This window comes from Triturus cristatus, chromosome 12, assembly GCF_964204655.1.
Source record: "Triturus cristatus chromosome 12, aTriCri1.1, whole genome shotgun sequence".
Taxonomy (NCBI): Eukaryota; Metazoa; Chordata; class Amphibia; order Caudata; family Salamandridae; genus Triturus; species Triturus cristatus.
Genome location: NC_140595.1, coordinates 604,338,922 through 604,356,689, shown reverse-complemented (window position 1 = coordinate 604,356,689; position 17,768 = coordinate 604,338,922). Strand labels below are relative to the sequence as shown.

The following is a 17,768-nucleotide window of genomic DNA, read 5'->3' as shown; positions in this document are numbered from 1 at the left end:
GATACGTCTGCCCCTTCGGGAGGATCTTCTGTCGCAGCAGCAGGGGACGGTCCTCCACCCGAACCTGTCCAGCCTCCACCTCCATGCGTGGAGATTGAGCGGCGGCAGTTGATGCCATTTGACTTGCCTCCTGAAGTCTGTGATATCATTCTGGCAGCCAGGCGTCCCTCCACAAAGACGGTATACGCCTGCCGGTGGAACAAATTTGTGGCATGGTGCACAGCAAAGGCTGTGGATCCCCTTTCCGCCCCTCTTTCTGAGGTTCTACTGTTTCTTCTTTCTTTGGCCCGGCAGGGCTCTGCCCTGGGCACCCTGAAAGGTTATCTTGCTGCCATCTCTGCCTTCTTGCGGCTTCCTGATCAGCCTTCTCTTTTCAAGTCCCCTGTCGTTACACGCTTTCTCAAAGGCATTACTCACACGTTCCCTCCTGTCCCTTTTGTAATGCCTCAGTGGGACTTGAATCTTGTTCTCACATTTCTAATGTGTGCTCCCTTTGAGCCTCTTCATAATTGTCCTCTTCGTCTGCTGACGCTTCAGACTGCTTTTCTGGTAGCCATCACCTCGGCTAGACGGGTGAGTGAGCTCCAGGCTTTATCTTCAAAGCCTCCTTTTCTCTCTGTTCATCCGGACAAGGTTGTCCTTCGGCCTCATCCCTCCTTTCTTCCGAAAGTGGTGACTCCATTTCATCTTGGGCAGTCTGTTACCTTGCCCACCTTCTTTCCGCATCCTTCCAAAGAGGAAGAGAGGCACCACCGTCTGGACCCAAAACGTGCGCTCTCCTTTTATTTGGACCGCACAAATCAGTTCCGGGTGGACGACCAACTTTTCGTTGGATACGTGGGTGCTAAGAAGGGGAAAGCTGTGCACAAACGGACCATCTCTCGGTGGGTCGTTTTGTGCATCAAAATGTGTTACTCCTTGGCAAAAAAGGACCCTCCTGTTGGGCTGCGCGCCCATTCTACTCGGGCCACAGCGGCTACTACTGCTTTGGGACGGGGTGTCCCTTTGCAGGACATCTGTCAGGCGGCGACGTGGGCTTCGCTACACACGTTTGCCAGACATTATTGCCTTGACAGCCAAGACCGGAGGGATGGCTTCTTTGGCCGTTCTGTCCTCCAGGACTTTCTGGTGTGATCTTGGTTCGCAGACCCACCACCGGGGATGGTATTGCTTGGGTATCTATTCTAAGGTGAGGAATCTAACTAACGTGTTTCTTTCAGATGAACAAGTTACTTACCTTCGGTAACGATGTATCTGTAAGAAACATTAGTTAGTTAGATTCCTCACCGACCCACCCATCCTCCCCGTTCTGCGAACTGACATCTAGGGTTAAGGTTATCCTTTTCAGGCCCCTAGATTTTATTTTTGGCACCAGTGTCGGTCTTTGCATGGCTCTGCGTTCCTGGCGCGGAAAGCTATGTACAAGAACTGACGTCAGCGCGTGAGGGCGGCGTCTAAGTACTCCGACGTCATTCCGGCGCACGACGCCGACGACGGACGCGGAGCCGCAGACGACGCCTAGCGACGCGCAAGGGGTATTGCTGACGAAAAATCTTCCGGATCCAGTCTGACGCCTGGGGATATTCTAAGGTGAGGAGTCTAACTAACTAATGTTTCTTACAGATACATCGTTACCGAAGGTAAGTAACTTGTTCATCATTAACAAACATTGTCCATAGTTGGGAACCAAGACCCTAAGATTTCCTGGCCTCTGATACATGGAATAACATTACTGATAGACTTCAATGTTTTATTTATTATACCTTGTTACTGCATAATCGTGTATGTAGTTGTTTCTTGGCCCCTTAAATTGATAAGACCTTATGATTTTTTTTCTTTGCTGGTCTTCTTCTTTGCTGCCCTAATTTGTCTGTATCTTAATCAAGCCTCTTTTTTTTGTTTAAAGGAATAGCTATACTCCATAATTCTTAACCACCTCCCGAATTCAGCCTTGCTCAACCTTGTTCTCCTAGAGATACATGTACAAAGGAAGTAATTTGGTTATCCAACTGGAGTTCAGTAATAATCAAGGCCCTGGGATCTCAGTGGTAAACAACAGTACCTATCTCTGATATGGCCCACTTACCAAACAATGTCCCAGTGCCCCAAGAACGAGCATTGGACTTCTAAGTTGGGTGCCTGTTCTGTTTCTTTCGCCTCTTTGAAAGACATCTTTGCTGTTTTAAAGATGAAGGCTCTTCTGCAAATCTTCATACTTTTGCTCCATACTGAGTGTGTTCTGTTTTGTGGATTCCATGCTTCTCCTTATTTATTTTCCTGACTTCTAGTACCTCACCCCCAGCTTTCCGCTGGTCGCTTATAGAGTCCTTGTGACTTGTTCCTGTTCTCAGTTGCATCAAAAGGTCTACTGGGTTTCTTTTGCATGGAGTGTACTCGATCTCAAATATAAGCCAGTGGATATAAGTTCCCACTGGCTGCCCTTCTTGTCATATGTCATACCTTCAGGAGTTTGTGGATTTAGATTGTGATCGACCTTTAGCTTGTGATTTTATGGGTTACCTAAGGATTAGGGTGGCAGGTGTGCTTAAGATTGTCCACTGTTTTTTGGATTAGGGTTAGGAATGGTGTAGAGTAAGGGTTAGGTTCAGAGTAACGGTTAGAATTATAGTAAACCGGGTCAATGAGTAGGTTTAGGGGTTAGGCATAAATTAAGAGCTAGGGTAGTGGCATGGGTTATGGTTAAGGTTCGGTGGAGTTGGTTTACTGGTTATCCTTAGCAACCGCATTAGGAATGGGGTTAGAATAAGGATTAGGGTTAAAGTGAATGTTAAGGGTAAGGAGTAGGTTAAGTGAGTGGGTAAGGGCTAGTTTAGTGGTAAGGGTTAGGGGTTTGAGGTTGCAGTTTCCGTTAGCAAAAAAGTTAAATTGTGGTCAAGAAACATAGATGGTGAAATCCAGCTTTTCAAAGACTACCTTTTTGCATTTCATTGGAAAATGCACGGAAACTCAATTTTACTATCCCAACGTTGTTCCACTACATTTTCAACCACATCTTTTATTTATAGGACTTTTGCTTTTGACATAGTTTGTTACTCTAAAATTTGGGAAATATTCGAACTAGGTCATTGGCTGTTAAATGAGAGCAGTTTTGATGATGGGAGTTTAGAGACACAATAACCACTGCAGAAGAATTGATAATGGCCCCACACTATCCATAGCTATGTAAAAGAAACAGTTATGTATGCAACTTTTTATATTTTTGTGTACTTTCTTTGAGACTTCTGCCTGCAGAATGGTTGATTAGTCCACTACGAAAGATAATATCTGAGCTGTCCACATGCCTAATGTGTGGTCAAGTCGAAAGAGTGTGGTTGTGTGTCTCAGGCATACTAATGAGGTTTGGGGCTGGAGCCAAAAGTGTTAGAAGATGTGTAATAGTAACAGAGTTCTTCAAGGTATCGGTGCCTTTGAAACCTCCACATCTCTACTGTTTAGGCCATAATTCTGCGTTCAAAATATGAAGGAAAGTGTTGCCATCACCAACTGGTTTCATTTGTTTTGAAAAGTGTGTGTGAGTGGGTGGCATACTTATTAATCGGCCATCAAGGTATCATGTTGTGCAGTTTTAATGATTAAATTTCTCATTGCAGGGCTCCGAAAACATTTCCTGTAGTGCCATCTCTCCTTGCGGAAGCTGGATTTCTTATGCTACAGCTTCTAGGTTTTGCCTTTATCGCCTGCAGCATGGCAGTGACAATATTGGCATCACCAGGGTAAGAACTGGTTGCTTAGTACTAAAGTTTTTTCTGTTGAAGATTTGTTACTTACTTTGCAAATTGTGTGGACAGAAAATGACATACCACCAGGTACTGGTCTGAATTATCAGAAGCAGATAAGGAATAAGAATTATTTTTATTAGAAAGGGACCTTTGGTGGGTAATGGAAATGTTCATTTTCAAGGGGGAGGAGCTGGATGCTAGTCATTGTGTCGTTTCAAAGTCAAAAATCATTGATACTCGGTTTGGCAGAAATGTGCTCATATGTTTGAACACTGAGTAAATGAGCATGGAGAGAGCTTGGTTTGAAGGGTTTGGAATGGAGTGAGAGACTGAGTTAGGCAGCACTTTGTGTACATCAGAAATGTTCAGATGAAAAAGCCAAGTCATTGGGTATTCAAATATTGAATAACTGCATGCTTGAAAGCAGTGTGGTTAAACGTTCTTGTGAAATAATTTCTTCTAAGGTGATGCCTGAATAATTTTGTTTTAATTGTTGTAATCCAGGTTCCCAAAGTGTTGAAGCAACGTCAGACTGTGCACCAAATTATTTTCTCGGCATGTTCCTCGAGCATTTTTGTGGCTTCAGCAGGAGGCTCCGTGCACATGGTAAAGCTGTCTGATGCAGGCTGCAAACTTGTGCACACCTTCAGTCCAAAGTCAGGTAGGTAGATATGCCTTAACCAAGCTGTCACGTTTATTTGTGCTGAACTGGACCTCTGCTCATTTTATTTCTTTTTGTCGGCTTTATTTAAAACATTTTAATGTCTGTATTTTCACAGGTTTCTTCTCTTGCATTGTCTCCTGATTGTCTTTCTAGCCTCCTTTTGGCCACTGTGAGGACAGTGCTGGTAGATTGTGGCACATCTACAAGTTGGGAGGCCAGTGGCACATGCTTTCGCTAACCGTGCATTCCCCGAGCATTGTACTGCACAGTTTTATTTTTTCCCCAATGACTGAGACTTATTGAAAGTATTTTTCAGTTCCCATATGAAGAACCCTTTAGGCATATATGAGTTTAAGTCGCTGCCTGCTTCTTTCTGCTTGGCTCATCGGTCTGGTTTTTGTATGCCACAGGGGCCCGAATTTATCAAGTGGATACACTGCAGTAATCCGATCTCTGCCTTTGTTCACCACATGACCTGTTGCCACTATATCATTTTCTGTTTGAGCATTTTGTTTAGTGATCACTTGGATTTCTCTTGGAACAAGATCTAGTGCATGAAATAGCTCTTTATCCAGCCGGTCTACACAAATCCTTGATTTTCCCAATCAGTTTATAGCTAAGAGATCTGGTATGAGGCACAGAATTAAGTGTGATAACGATATTCAGTGCAAGAAACTGTCATCCTTGCTTTATTCTTTTTTCACTTGAAAGCTCCTCCCTTCAACCGATGGTTGCTTGGATTTTCCTAGGTCTCAATACAGTATTTGTCGGACATCTTTGGTACCAAAGTAGTTGTTAATGTAGCCATGCGAGACCCATTTCTATGCCTGACATGCAACACTCTTGTCACTTTGTTTTAGTGTTACTCACAAAGCATACTCTTTTAACCTAAACTTCACAATGATACGAAGCCGGGTCTGGTGTCTTAGTGGACTAATGCGTCCACTGTAGGGTCCTGTGTTTGACCTTGTGGTCACAGGTTCAAATCCCGGTGGGTGCACTCAGCCTTTCATCCTTCTGCGGTTAATAAAAGGAGCTTCAAGATACCGTTCTGGGTGAACGTGTGCTTTACAAATAAACATGTTATGCTAAGTTGCATATCGTACCAGAAGGGTTTGCTGATCAGATTCCTAAAATGTATGCTTCCGGTACTCGCTGGGTTTTCTGGTTTTAACTCTCCTTAAATAAAAAAGCAGACAAAGGTGCAAAGATAAACCAAAACTGGATGGAATCACATCAGAACCTGCTGGTTTTAATATGGCAAGTGAAATCTGTGTTTCCATCAGAATAAGCTACTAATTCTTACTGGGCTGGTACCTTTCCAATCTATCACTGGCTGGCCATTTCATCCTTTGGCTCCAAGTACCACTTCAATCAGTGGAATTTTTTATCAATTGTGCAGTAGTAAATGAGGATTGTAGATCAGATATTCTGAAGACTTAGAAAATGTCACTCTCTTGTGCTTCCACAAGAGATAACGGAGCAGTGAGTCCCTAGTCCTTGGACTTCAAAATCTCCAAGGGTGGATGAACTCTGTAAAAAGTAGAAAAGCACTATTTTCTACATTGCCTGCCATACTTCCTACTGGTCTCAAGCTGTCTGTAAAGAAGGGCAACATATTTTCCGGGAATGCAGAGACAGAAGTGCTGCCCCACAAGCGCCCCACTGTGCCTTTACTTTCCTGTTCGTATACATCATGGTGTGCGAGACTTGAAACTTTTCATGGTCGACACAGGAAATTGGATTAATTCCTCAGGTGAAACCTGTTATCCATTGCACCCCAAAGTACAGGGTAAAGGTAATGAAGCAAAAGCCTCTCTTCGACCCTGCTCAGTCCTTTGGTAAAGAGACTGAGGCCTGAGTATAGCGGACCCTTGCATTTTTAAGAGGACTGCCACCAAAGAAATGTGTTCTAAGGTATCCTGAAATAGAACAGGATGCCTTTGACTTAGAAGTACCCAGAAGGCAGAGTAAAATTAGAGGATTTTGCTCTCCTGCTGCTTTGTAGGTATCCTCAGCGACTGCCCATCTCTGAACCACCGAAAAACTTTATCAAGACTAGCTGATTGTCAAGAAACCACTCTTAAACAACTTCTGGTCTGTGAATCCTGTGGCAGTCTGTGCCAAAATAGACAAGCTAGTTCTCCCACAGCTATCCAGCATAATGTGACGTGAACCGTGTAGTTTATTTATTTTTATAATTTGCCCTGTGAGGTCACTATAGAATCTGTCTTCCCAAAGGTAGCGTGTACACACATTTTGTGGGATAATCATGACATGTTCATGCCTCTGCAATAGTGAGGTGGCTACAACATATATGTAGATGTAAGTTGCTCAAGCATGTGCACCCCCCTATGAGGCATACAATGTGTGATGATTTTAGTGTTCTCAAGGCTGTGCCTGCTTGAAATGGCATTTGAGCGATTTCTTCACGTTGTTCCTGGTGGGCACCTTGTATATTTACATACCATAGAGTTAACTACGATGGGGAGATATGATACATTTTCATGGATGGAGGTAAGTGTTGCCATCATAGGTGAGAAAGTAAACATAACCGTATACAACCAAATATAACCCACCTACAATGGCTCCAGGTTGTTTTCTCCAGAATGGGTGTCATATGCCCTGCTTAACAGAACTGTTGTTTGCCTCAGTTTCATAGTGCTTGAGAATGGCGTTTCCTGGCCTCCTTTGTTCCCATACTAGCTGCCGTCCTCATGAGGACATTGAACCTACATCAATTGGTGAGCCTAAACATTTTGTTTTAAATCTCCTTTTTGACGTGGCCAAGATGGCGGTGTGGGCGTGGCCGAGATGGCGGTGTGAGCGGACGTGTTTTCCCTGAGCTCTGCTCCTGCCGGGACCACAGCATTGACCACGGCACGCCCGATGCTCTAATCCCCCGTCCAAGGCTTCCTGGCGGTCGAGCACCTGGGGCGGAGGGCTGTGCGCTCTCATTCGTCCCCAACTGCTTGTTTGTGCGATCACCGGGGACTGGTAGAGGCCGGAACTGAGGCGTGGCTCGCTGGGAATCCTTTGAAGGCGGCAGCATCACGTCACTCCCACTGGCGGGCCCCCGGTGGGTAACTCACCGTAAGCATCACGCCTACGCTCTGCCCCCGACGTCAACGGGGCCTCGCTCTGGGCCTGAAGCGCAGCCGTGACGGCCGGGACTTCGCGCGAGTCCGGGGTCTCGCTGGGCCTACTGACTCTGCCTTTGAAAGTGAGGAGAAAGCGCCTGGGGTCCGTGAACAGTGGGGCGTCTGGAGCATAGGATTGGAGGGTGCCGATCACCCGAGGCTCCGGTGAAGAGAGCAGAGAAACAGGAAACGCTGGGCCTACTGCACGGACCGCCAGAGGGCCCTGTCTGTGCGTCGGACCCCCGCTGTTTCTACTGTCAGGCCCCCAGAGGGAGCCTTAACCCTATCACTACTGCAGGACTTTGGGTGATCCCCTCCGCTCTTGCGCCTTTCCTGACACCCACTAATGAACGATTACACGGGCCCGATTCCGGGCCTACATCCCGGAAATTCACGCAAACCCACGACTATTCCACCCCCCCCCCCCCCCCCCCCACCGATGTGAGTGCTGTGGCCGTGGGAGAGGCCGCCTGGACATAAATGAGCCAGTTGAGTCACATCTGGCCTAGTCGCAGGTGGGACCTACTACACGAGTGTGACGGGGAAGAGAACGCTACCGAGGCAGACGCGACCCCATGGAGACCATGCTCACAAGTCAAGCATGTACCACCTTCTCTTCCCCTACAGCAACCAGCAGTGCCATACACAACAGACAGGTGGTACCCATATCCGTCACAGGACTGGTCACAAGAGAAGGAACGTGGCTCCTTTAATTTTGCCTTCCAGTCCGACGAGGTCCCGCCCCCTGATGACGTCGCGGCGGGGTGTGGAATAAAGACAGCGGTATCCCGGAAGTCGACGGACGGCGTTTCCCTGAAGGCAGAAGGAGAGTTGGAGCGGAGGAGTATTAAGAGTCGGGAGGAAGAGCGAAGAAGAGGAGAGAGCGACGAACCGAGAGCCGAGCCGAGCAGAGACGAACACTACAAGCCAGGAGGCCAACGACCCCTCGAACCGCCCGCCACGTTCCCACGGGAGGAGCGTGGCTCGATCAGGTACGGGGGAAAGTAGCGGGCTGGGTGGGAAGAAAGGCACCACCTACGCTCTGAGCATACCTCTCGCTTAGTATTATACCGTACGTACGGTCCGGCGAACCCCCCCCACCCCCCCCCCCCCCCTCCTACCCTCACTACGCACCAAATCCATTTGCACGTACTGGAGAGAGCGGAGCACCTGAGCACTAGGTTTCCTTCACTCCCGGCCGCTGTTGTAAGCAGAGCAGGACGTTTGTCCTAATACTTGGTTTCTCGTTTTCTTTCTTCCTTGGTAAACAATCACTCCGGAGCCCCTACCCGAGGGTTAGAACCGCCAAGGAGATATTCTGCGAGGACTCGGCCATCACCTCCCCTCAGCCTGGAGTTACCAAGAAAGAACAAGCCGGACTCCCCCTCGTCTACAGCATCGCGACGGGCAGCACGACAAAAGAAAACATTGTCCAAAATAAAACCCTCTTTATACCATCCTGGCCTGGTTGTCGACTCTGTCAATGCTACCCCGCCACAACGAAGGAAGTGCCGGTGTCACGAAGCCTGTTCTCTACCACCGCTGCAGCTCGGGCTGCCCTAGTGAGCCTCACAGGGCCTGTCAGTCCTTGCCACCATGTGCAGCAGCAACTATTCAGGGGGCAAGCATGCTCTCCCGCTCCACCACCGCTTGACCTGGAGAATAGGTCGCGCAGGAACAATATTCGCGTCCGTGCAGTCCCACCGGGGGTGGAAGGGGAGGACCTTGTGGGTTACGTCTAGGATCTCTTTCCTACGGTCTTGGGTACCCCAGCGGAGTAGCGGAGTCCTCTGTCAAGATAGACCGTTGCCACCGGGTTGGTCCACCTAGTCAGCTGAGCTGCCCCCCTGCTGACATCTTGATATGCGTCCACAACTACACAGTGAAGGAAGAGATTCTTAAGGCGGCCCGTGCTTGTCAACCTCTCCAATTTAAGGGCCATACTCCACAGCTTTTTCAGGATTTGGCAGCTAGCACCCTCCAGAAGAGGAGAGACTTAAGTCCCATTAGTAATCACCTGTGCTCGAAAAATGTCTCGTATGCCTGGGGTCACCCCTTTTGCCTCATCTTCCGGCTGGATGGGAAGTTGCATCAGGTCCCTTCCCTATCTGAGGCCTGCAAGGTGTTGAACTTGTCTCTCGATGACCTGCCTTCTCATTTGAATGCCTCGGAGCGGGGCACACAGGGGGGCCTCCTGGACGCGGGCTTAGGAGTGGCCGAGACCTAGAACGCATTCGCCCGGACACGCCCACAATCATCAAGCAACTGTCTGCGGTTCTCCAGACCCTGGCTGGCACAGACGGGGACTCTCTGGATGCTAGCGATTATGGGTATTGTGCCTTTGGGAATGTATGGTCTTTTGTAGGACTGGTGGGGGCGGAGGAATTCTTATGCTTCTTTCCAGTGATGACCCTCATTCCTCTGGTAGTCCCCCTTGTCTTCTGCCCAGCTTTTGAGATGGACTTGGTACGCCTCTATTTCACAATGTTTTATTGTTCTGAGGTTTGTTTCCTTCTGTTTCAGGAGTGGGTGGGTCCTCTCTCCGGTCACCTTTTTATCCAGGGTCCCTCTATCGGGCCTCGTCTGACTACATATACACTTTCGGTCCCCTATGGGATCTGTTCCCCGCAGTTGATACAGCGCATTAGCCATAGCGTTAGGAGGCTCTTCCTCTCCTGATGGCAGTCCAGATAGTTAGCTTCAATGTCAGAGGCCTTAACAACCCCATTAAAAGGAAGACAGTGCTCTCCTTGCTTGAACATACGAAAGGGGATGTTTGTCTACTCCAAGAAACTCACCTCCTTCAGGGCGACACGCACCGCATGCAGAACAGAGGGTTCCCTTTACAGTTCTGGTGATCGGGAAAAATAAGAAGGGTGGGGTGGCCATTCTGCTTGCTAAGCACTTTCGAGGTTCAGTGGTGGGTACAGTGGCGGAGATTAAGGGGTGCCTCCTCGCGATGTTCCAACGCATAGGCTCCTCCAATATTACAATAGCCTCAGTATATTCCTCCAACGAGCATCAAGAGAAATTTCTACTGAATGCCCTGGCCGTGATTCTTCATACACCTGACTCCCTGGTGGTGGTGGGTGGGAACCTGAATTTGGTTATGGATGCATACTCTGATATGGCACCTGTGCCGCTCTTTCCTGAGATTCAGCGGCGCAGTTGCCGTATCGCTTGACAATGTGGCATTAGAGATTCTTGGCGTTGCTTACACCCTGACGAGCGGGATTACTCCTTTTATTCTGCTGCCCATAAGTCGTTCGCTCGTTTCGACCCCTTCCTTGTCACTCAGGCGGCGGGGGCCTGTATCCAGGCCCTTTACTATAGAGGCCCGCTCCCTTTCGGACCATGCTCCTATCACTCTGTCTTTACGCCTCCCGCTCGCACCCTCATCCCCACCACACTGGTGTATACGGGACTCACTCCTGAGGTCTCCGCAGGTTGTGGAGGGCCTCCGACGTACACTGACTGACTATTTAGCACTTCTGACGATGGCTCCACTCCTTTGGCCTCCGTCTGGGAGGCACTTAAAATAGTTGAGCAGGGGGCTCTCATCGCTAAAGCGGCTTACGATAACAAAGTCAGGCGGGCTAAGAGAAAAGACTTCGAAAATCGGGTTAAGGAACTCGAGACCATTCACAAATGCACGGGTGTCCCTCGGGTATGGCGCCAGTTAGAGAAGAAGCAGCTCCAGTTGAAGCGACTGGACCTTGACAGAGCCGAGTACGCGGTGCTATGGCTGAAACATAAATACTACGTAGGATCTAATAGGGGCGGTCGCATGTTGGCACATTGCCTCCGCAGCAGGCCTAGGCGGTGAAAGTGGTGCGGGGGGGACCAGGGGTCGTAAGTAACGGACGACTCCGACATTTCATCGGCGTTTCGGGCCTTCTATGCGAGCCTCTACGTCTCCGAGTCCGCTACTCTTACAGACCCTCTCGAGTATTTGCGTGGAGCGGCGATTAATCCGCTTCCACCTACTGAGTCAGACGGGTTAGAGGCTCCCATTCAGATTGAAGAAGTGGTTTCTGCCGTTGCTCGTCTGACACCTCTGAAAGCGCCAGGCCCGGATGGTTTTAGTGCCCTTTTCTATAAGACTTACTGTGTGGAACTGGCCCCATTGCTCACTCGATTATTTAACTCATTTGCAGACACAGGCACCCTCACAGCTTCTATGCTTCAGGTGACAATCTGTCATCCCCAAACCAGGGGAGGACCCGGCGTTTTGTAGTTCATTTCGGCCGATTTCCCTGCTGAACATAGATGCAAAGTTATTCTTGAGCATCTTGGCCCATAGACTCAACACTCTTATGCCCGGCCTGATTGACCCGGTCCAGTCGGGCTTTATCCCGAGTCGGCAGTGCGGGGACAACACCAAAAGGATATGCCATCTGATCGACAAGGTGCACAGATCAAGGGAGGAGGCTCTGCTGCTAGCAGTTGATGCTGAGAAGGCTTTTGACCGGGTGCACTGGCCGTATTTGTTTGCTACAATGGAGCACTTTGGAGTAGAGCTTAAGTTCTGCCAATGGGTACCGAGCACTTGTAGCGCTCCGGCGGCGGTCAGGGTCAGTGGTATACTCTGAGGCCTTTGCAGTAGAGAGGGGCACCAGACAAGGCTGCCCTCTCTCCCCACTGTTCTTCGCCTTATACATGGAGCCCTTTGCTCAGCGACTCCGGGACAATCAACAGGCGCAGGGTATCCCCTTTCGCGCTGATCACCACCTAATTAGTCTTTACGCTTATGTCATTTTTTTGGTGGCTCACACCTTAACTTCTATGCCGACCATCGTGGCAGCACTGCAGGCCTTCAGTCAGGTTCCGGGTTTAAAATAAATTTACAGAAATCACAAGTTCTGAATCTTACTGCGAAGCACACTACTGTGGCCACACTGCGTGCCCAATTTCACTTTGACTGGGTGACGAGAGGCATTACGTACCTAGGACTGGTCCTGCACAGCAGCCTGGATAGGACAGCGGAGGTGAACTATACTAATCTTCTTTCACACGTCCGGGAAGACCTCGCCCAATGGCAGCGTCTACCCTTGTCATGGTTCTGGAGACTGGCTGTGGTAAAAATGAAGGTCCTACCACGGGCACTATACCCTTTCCAGACCCTCCCCGTAATGCCCCCGCCGAGAACGCTCTCACTCCTCCAAACGGAGATCGAACGCTTCATTTGGGGTCCGACCTCGCCCAGACTGCAGAAAACTCTACTTCAGCTCTCTAAGAAGGAGGGCGGTTTGGCCTTGCCTAACCTTACCGGCTATTTCCAGGCCTCTCTGCTGCTTTATCTTGTAGAATGGAACCGTCCTATGACTGAAAAGCTCTGGGTATTTATGGATCAGACAGTGGCTGGTCGGCATATCTGGAGGGAGGTCTGGTTGCCACGGTCTGTGCGCTCCTGGGGACTCTATTCCTCGCCAGTCACACGCCCCACTATGTTAGTTTGTGACAAGGTGTCTAAATGGGCCAATCTTACCACTTTCCCCTCCCCATGTCTCCAGTTTTCTCAAACCCCGATTTCATTCCTAGGATGGACAAAGGAACGGGCTTGCGGTGGGTGGAGGGTGGGTGTAAGTGCCTAGGGCAACTGTTCGATCTGCAGGGTCACGTTCCCTTAGAGGAGCTCCGGGAGGATTATGGCCTTGCGGGCTCGGATCTTTTTCTCTGCACACAACTGTTGCACTGGACATCTGGTCCCCTTGTATGTCCCTTGGTCAGCAGATCGATGCTAACGTTTAAGACGTGGCTTTTCCTAAAAAAGGATGACCGCAGGCTTATCTCCGAACTCTATCTCTTCCTCGCATCAGGCGCTAAAGGGGCCCGTTCTGCAGGTCAGAGGCAATGGGAGGAGGAAATAGGTCGCAATCTTTCAGATAAAGAATGGGAGGATATTTTTTACAGATCACACCAATTTGCACACTCCATGGGCCATACAGAGACTGCATTTAAAATTGTATCTTACTGGTATTATACCCTGGCTCGCTTAACAAAGTGGAACTCTCAGTGCGACGGCCTCTGCTGGCGTGGCTGTGGGAGCCCATGTACTCTTCTTCACTTGCTGTGGAACTGCCCAAAGCTTACGAGATACTGGGAGAAGATCCTCGACGAAATTGGTAGGGCTTTTGACACTACCATCCCGAGGTTCTCCACCTACAGTATCTTAGGGTTGCCCTAGGCCCTGACCTTCCCCTTGCACTTGGTCAATGGCAAACAGATCGCCCTGGCTCTGAATGCTGCGCACAGGGTTTTACTAGCGGGCTGGAAGACTGACAGGATCTCAGACCACTCTCAATGGCTACACCAATTGTGGTGCCTCTTAGGTATGGAGCACTTGTCTATGGCTACACTCGGGGGCAAATCTGAATATTCCAAAGTCTAGGCCCCTTTGATTTCAATTTTATCCTCGGAGTTCCGGGAACTAACTTGCCCTTCCTATTTAAGGCTCCTGAAGCTGATCCCAGAGAGTCAGGAGGGAGGATAGCGGGTGCCGTTCCTGCGCATCCACTTGCTCACAAGGGCACTGTCAACTACCACGTCAGAGCGTATATGTATGGCTGAATATACACTTGGCTCACCAGGAGAGAGGAGGGGTGGGGGTGGGGGAGGGCATAGGCATAGGGTTTTATGTATTGGAAATTTGTTTTTTGTTCTACTTCTTTTGTTCTTTAAAAAGCAGACTTATTCGGCCTTGTGGCCATAGTGTGTCCTTGTTGCATTATCATATCTACGCCCGGGGTCAATAGATCCTTCTGTTGCTCTTCCTCTATGGTAAAAAACTGTTTAATGCTATACCTTATTGAACGCGGAAGGCCCAAATATGGGTTGTAGACGACGTGCTGTGTTAATCACCTACTTTAGTGGCTCATGTTTCATAAGACCGGTTTCCTTTCTTTTGATTCTGATGCAGCCAGCACAGTGGGTTGTAGGCAACGACGCACTGTATTTTCATGCTATGTGTTCTGCTGATAAAAACCGATTTAATTCTAAAGCTCCTTTTAGTTTTAGTGACCTTGGCTCATTGCATAAGCGAACTCCAATAGCAACGTGTCGTTTTTCAAAGGATGATCATATGCTGGACTCGCCTGTCCTATGTTTCAAAGATGTCTGTCTTCCTACTTTCTCTCCATAAACTCCTCCCATTGCAGCAATATCTATGTTATATGAAAGAGCCCTGGAGAGTTGTATGTTTATTCTGTGCTGAATATATTTGTTCGAGGCATATGAGCTGCAGATTACACACTTTTACATAGATCGCCATCTGGTGTTGGGCCCGGATGTTTGTAGTTTGTTTTTCCTCTTGGAAAGTTTTTGGAAGTCACGAGGTCGGTGACTCCTCCTTTGGATGGTATTGCGCATGGGCTTCGGCTCCATCCTCAGATTGTTTTTTCCGCCATCGGGCTCAGATGTAATCTTCGCGCTCCGGTTCCGAACAGCTTCCAGTTCGATGATCGACGCGCAATCCTCACCCCAAATCGCGGTATTGTTTCGATCGCGATCTCTTCAATCAACGCGCCTTCTCATCGGCACAAACCGTCGGTTCCAGTCGTCGACGGCGGTCTTCGGGCCTACCCAAGCTCCGGTCCCGGCTCATGGAAAGAACTCCATTTAAAAAGTGCCCTCGATGTGGGTCCAAATTTCCCCACATCGATCTTCATGAGGTATGCAACCTCTGCCTCTCCCCTGAACACGAGGCTCGAGACTGTCCAGCCTGTAAGTCTTTCCGATCCACAAAGACTATTCGGGACCGAAGATCCAGAAGGAACATGGCACATTCCTCGACGTCCATTCCAGTCGACCTCTTCGGAGACGACATCGACGATCCGGGACAGCATCACACCGAAGAGGACCTCGTCAGCGCTTCCGAGGCCGACGAGTCAGATGTGGAAGACATCACTCCGGCGCAGAGGGTCGTGAGTACCAATCTACCCGCGCCGACACCCAAAAAGGCTTCGGTCACGCCTTCGGGCCTAAGCAAGACCAGAGACACTGCTTCACACACCCCACCTTCGGGCCCGGTGAAGAAGCCAAGTAAGCCTTCCGGCGGCTCGGGCTCGAGCCAGCCTACCAGCGGAGCCGAGAAACACACTTCGGCACCTAAAAAGAAACCGGCCTCTACCTCGACACCGAGCCCTGCACCGAAGCCCTCGGAGTCGAAACCCAGCTCTTCTGTACCGATGCCATCTTCAGTACTGACCAAACCACACAAGGCCACCGACACTTCCAAGCCGAAGCCCATCTCGGCGCCGACCAGGAGACAGGAGGTTCCCAAGCCGGGTTCTAAGCAACAAACCGGCACAGAAACACCTAAAAAGACATCGGCTCGACGCCCTCGGCGCCGAAGGACCAAATAACCTCACCAGAACTATTTACACCGGATCCCTTGCAAAAAACTCTCACCAAGGATCCAAAAACTGGACATTTGACACTCTCTACCAAAAAGAGACATTTGGAGAACCCTGCTCCGCCTCCACCTCCAAAGAGGAAGGACTCTGCTACCTCTCCGTTCAGAATACCTCCTCCGCCCTCTCCACCCCCTCCTCATCGTTCTCCGACCCCGTCTCCAGACGATGATGATTAGGGGGACCCATATCACGATATAGGGGATGTGCCACAGGACCCCACCCCTACAGGATCCCCAGACCCATGGGACGATTACAATATTCCAGATATCACCGGGGGCAGACTCCAAAATTTCCTTCATGTCTGGGCGTCCATCACCTCAGACAAATGGGTGACCCAAATAATTCGGTCAGGCTACTGCCTAGAACTAACATCTACCCCCCCAAACATTCCACCCATGCAACGCCCAATGTCACAAGAACATTCAAAATTACTGAAGCAGGAGGTAATCTCCCTCCTACAAAAACAAGCAATAGAACACGTTCCTGTCAATCAACAAAATATGAGGGTCTACTCCCTATATTTTCCCATACCAAAAAGGGACGAGACTCTACGACCTATTCTAGATCTCCGGCCCCTAAACACATACATACACGCAGACCATTTTCATATGGTAACGCTTCAGCAGGTACTTCCGCTTCTCTCCCAAAACGACTTCCTCACCACTCTGGACTTGAAAGATGCATACTTTCACATTCCAGTGCACCATGCTCACAGAAAGTACCTCAGATTTGTAGTGGACGGCCAACACTACCAATTCAAAGTGCTCCTGTTCGGAGTCATAACAGCACCGCGGGTATTCACCAAGTGCCTGGCAGTGGTGGCGGCACACTTGAGAAGACAGCACATTCACGTCTTCCCATACCTAGACGATTGGCTAATAAAAGCCACGTCATACAATCAGTGTGTACAACACACCTCCACCACAATCGAACTACTTCACCAACTGTTCACGGTGAACCACCAAAAGTCCCAGCTACAACCATCCCACATAAAACAATATCTCGGTGCCACCATAGACACCTCAAAAGCAATAGCCTACCCCAATCTGGCCAGGATTGCAAGCATTCAGGCTTTACGACAAAAATTCATAACCCAACACTCACTTCCAGCACAAGTGTTCATGCAACTAATAGGGATGATGGGCTCTTGCATTTTCATAGTGCCCCACGAGAGACTCCAGATGCATCCCCTCCAAGAGTGCCTAGCGCACCAGTGGAACCAGGCCCAAGGTCAACTGACAGATCTGGTGTTGGTAGACGGTCGCACCCATCGCTCTCTGTAGTGGTGGAACACCACAAACCTTTCCAAAGGTCGACCGTTCCCGGACCCGGTTCCCCAGATAATACTAACAACGGACGCATCGCTCTCCGGCTGGGGAGCTCACCTATTACATCTCACCGTGCAGGGCACATGGACGCCTCAACAAAAGTTACTCCATATCAACCACCTGGAGTTACTAGCAATCTTTTTAGCCCTAAAATCCTTTCAAACACAGATTTCAGGCAAGGCAGTCCTCATTCGCACAGACAACATGACGGCCATGTATTATAGACAAAAACAAGGCGGCAAACACTCTCCACAGCTCTCTCAATTAGCACAGAGCATATGGAGATGGGCAATTCCCCACAAAATCTTTCTCCTAGCTCAACATGTCCCAGGAGTCCAAAACACCGTGGCAGATCTGCTCAGCAGACAGACACAACAAATCCACGAGTGGGAACTTCACCCACAAGTTTTTCATCCGTTCTTTCAAATGTGGGGGCATCCACAGATAGACCTCTTTGCCACCCACGAAAACACAAAATGCCC

At 49.3% G+C, this 17,768-nt stretch overlaps 1 protein-coding gene across 5 annotated transcripts in view; it reads left to right on the top strand.

The window, feature by feature from the left end:
* Window positions 1-17,768, top strand: part of UTP4 (UTP4 small subunit processome component) — a 158,367-nt gene that overhangs the window by 108,652 nt on the left and 31,947 nt on the right. For all 5 annotated transcript variants that reach the window (XM_085638684.1, XM_085638682.1, XM_085638683.1 and 2 more), the window contains exons 11-12: window positions 3,612-3,734; window positions 4,245-4,401. In XM_085638684.1, coding sequence (XP_085494810.1) covers window positions 3,612-3,734; window positions 4,245-4,401 — 280 coding nt within the window. The remainder of the gene's footprint in view (window positions 1-3,611; window positions 3,735-4,244; window positions 4,402-17,768) is intronic.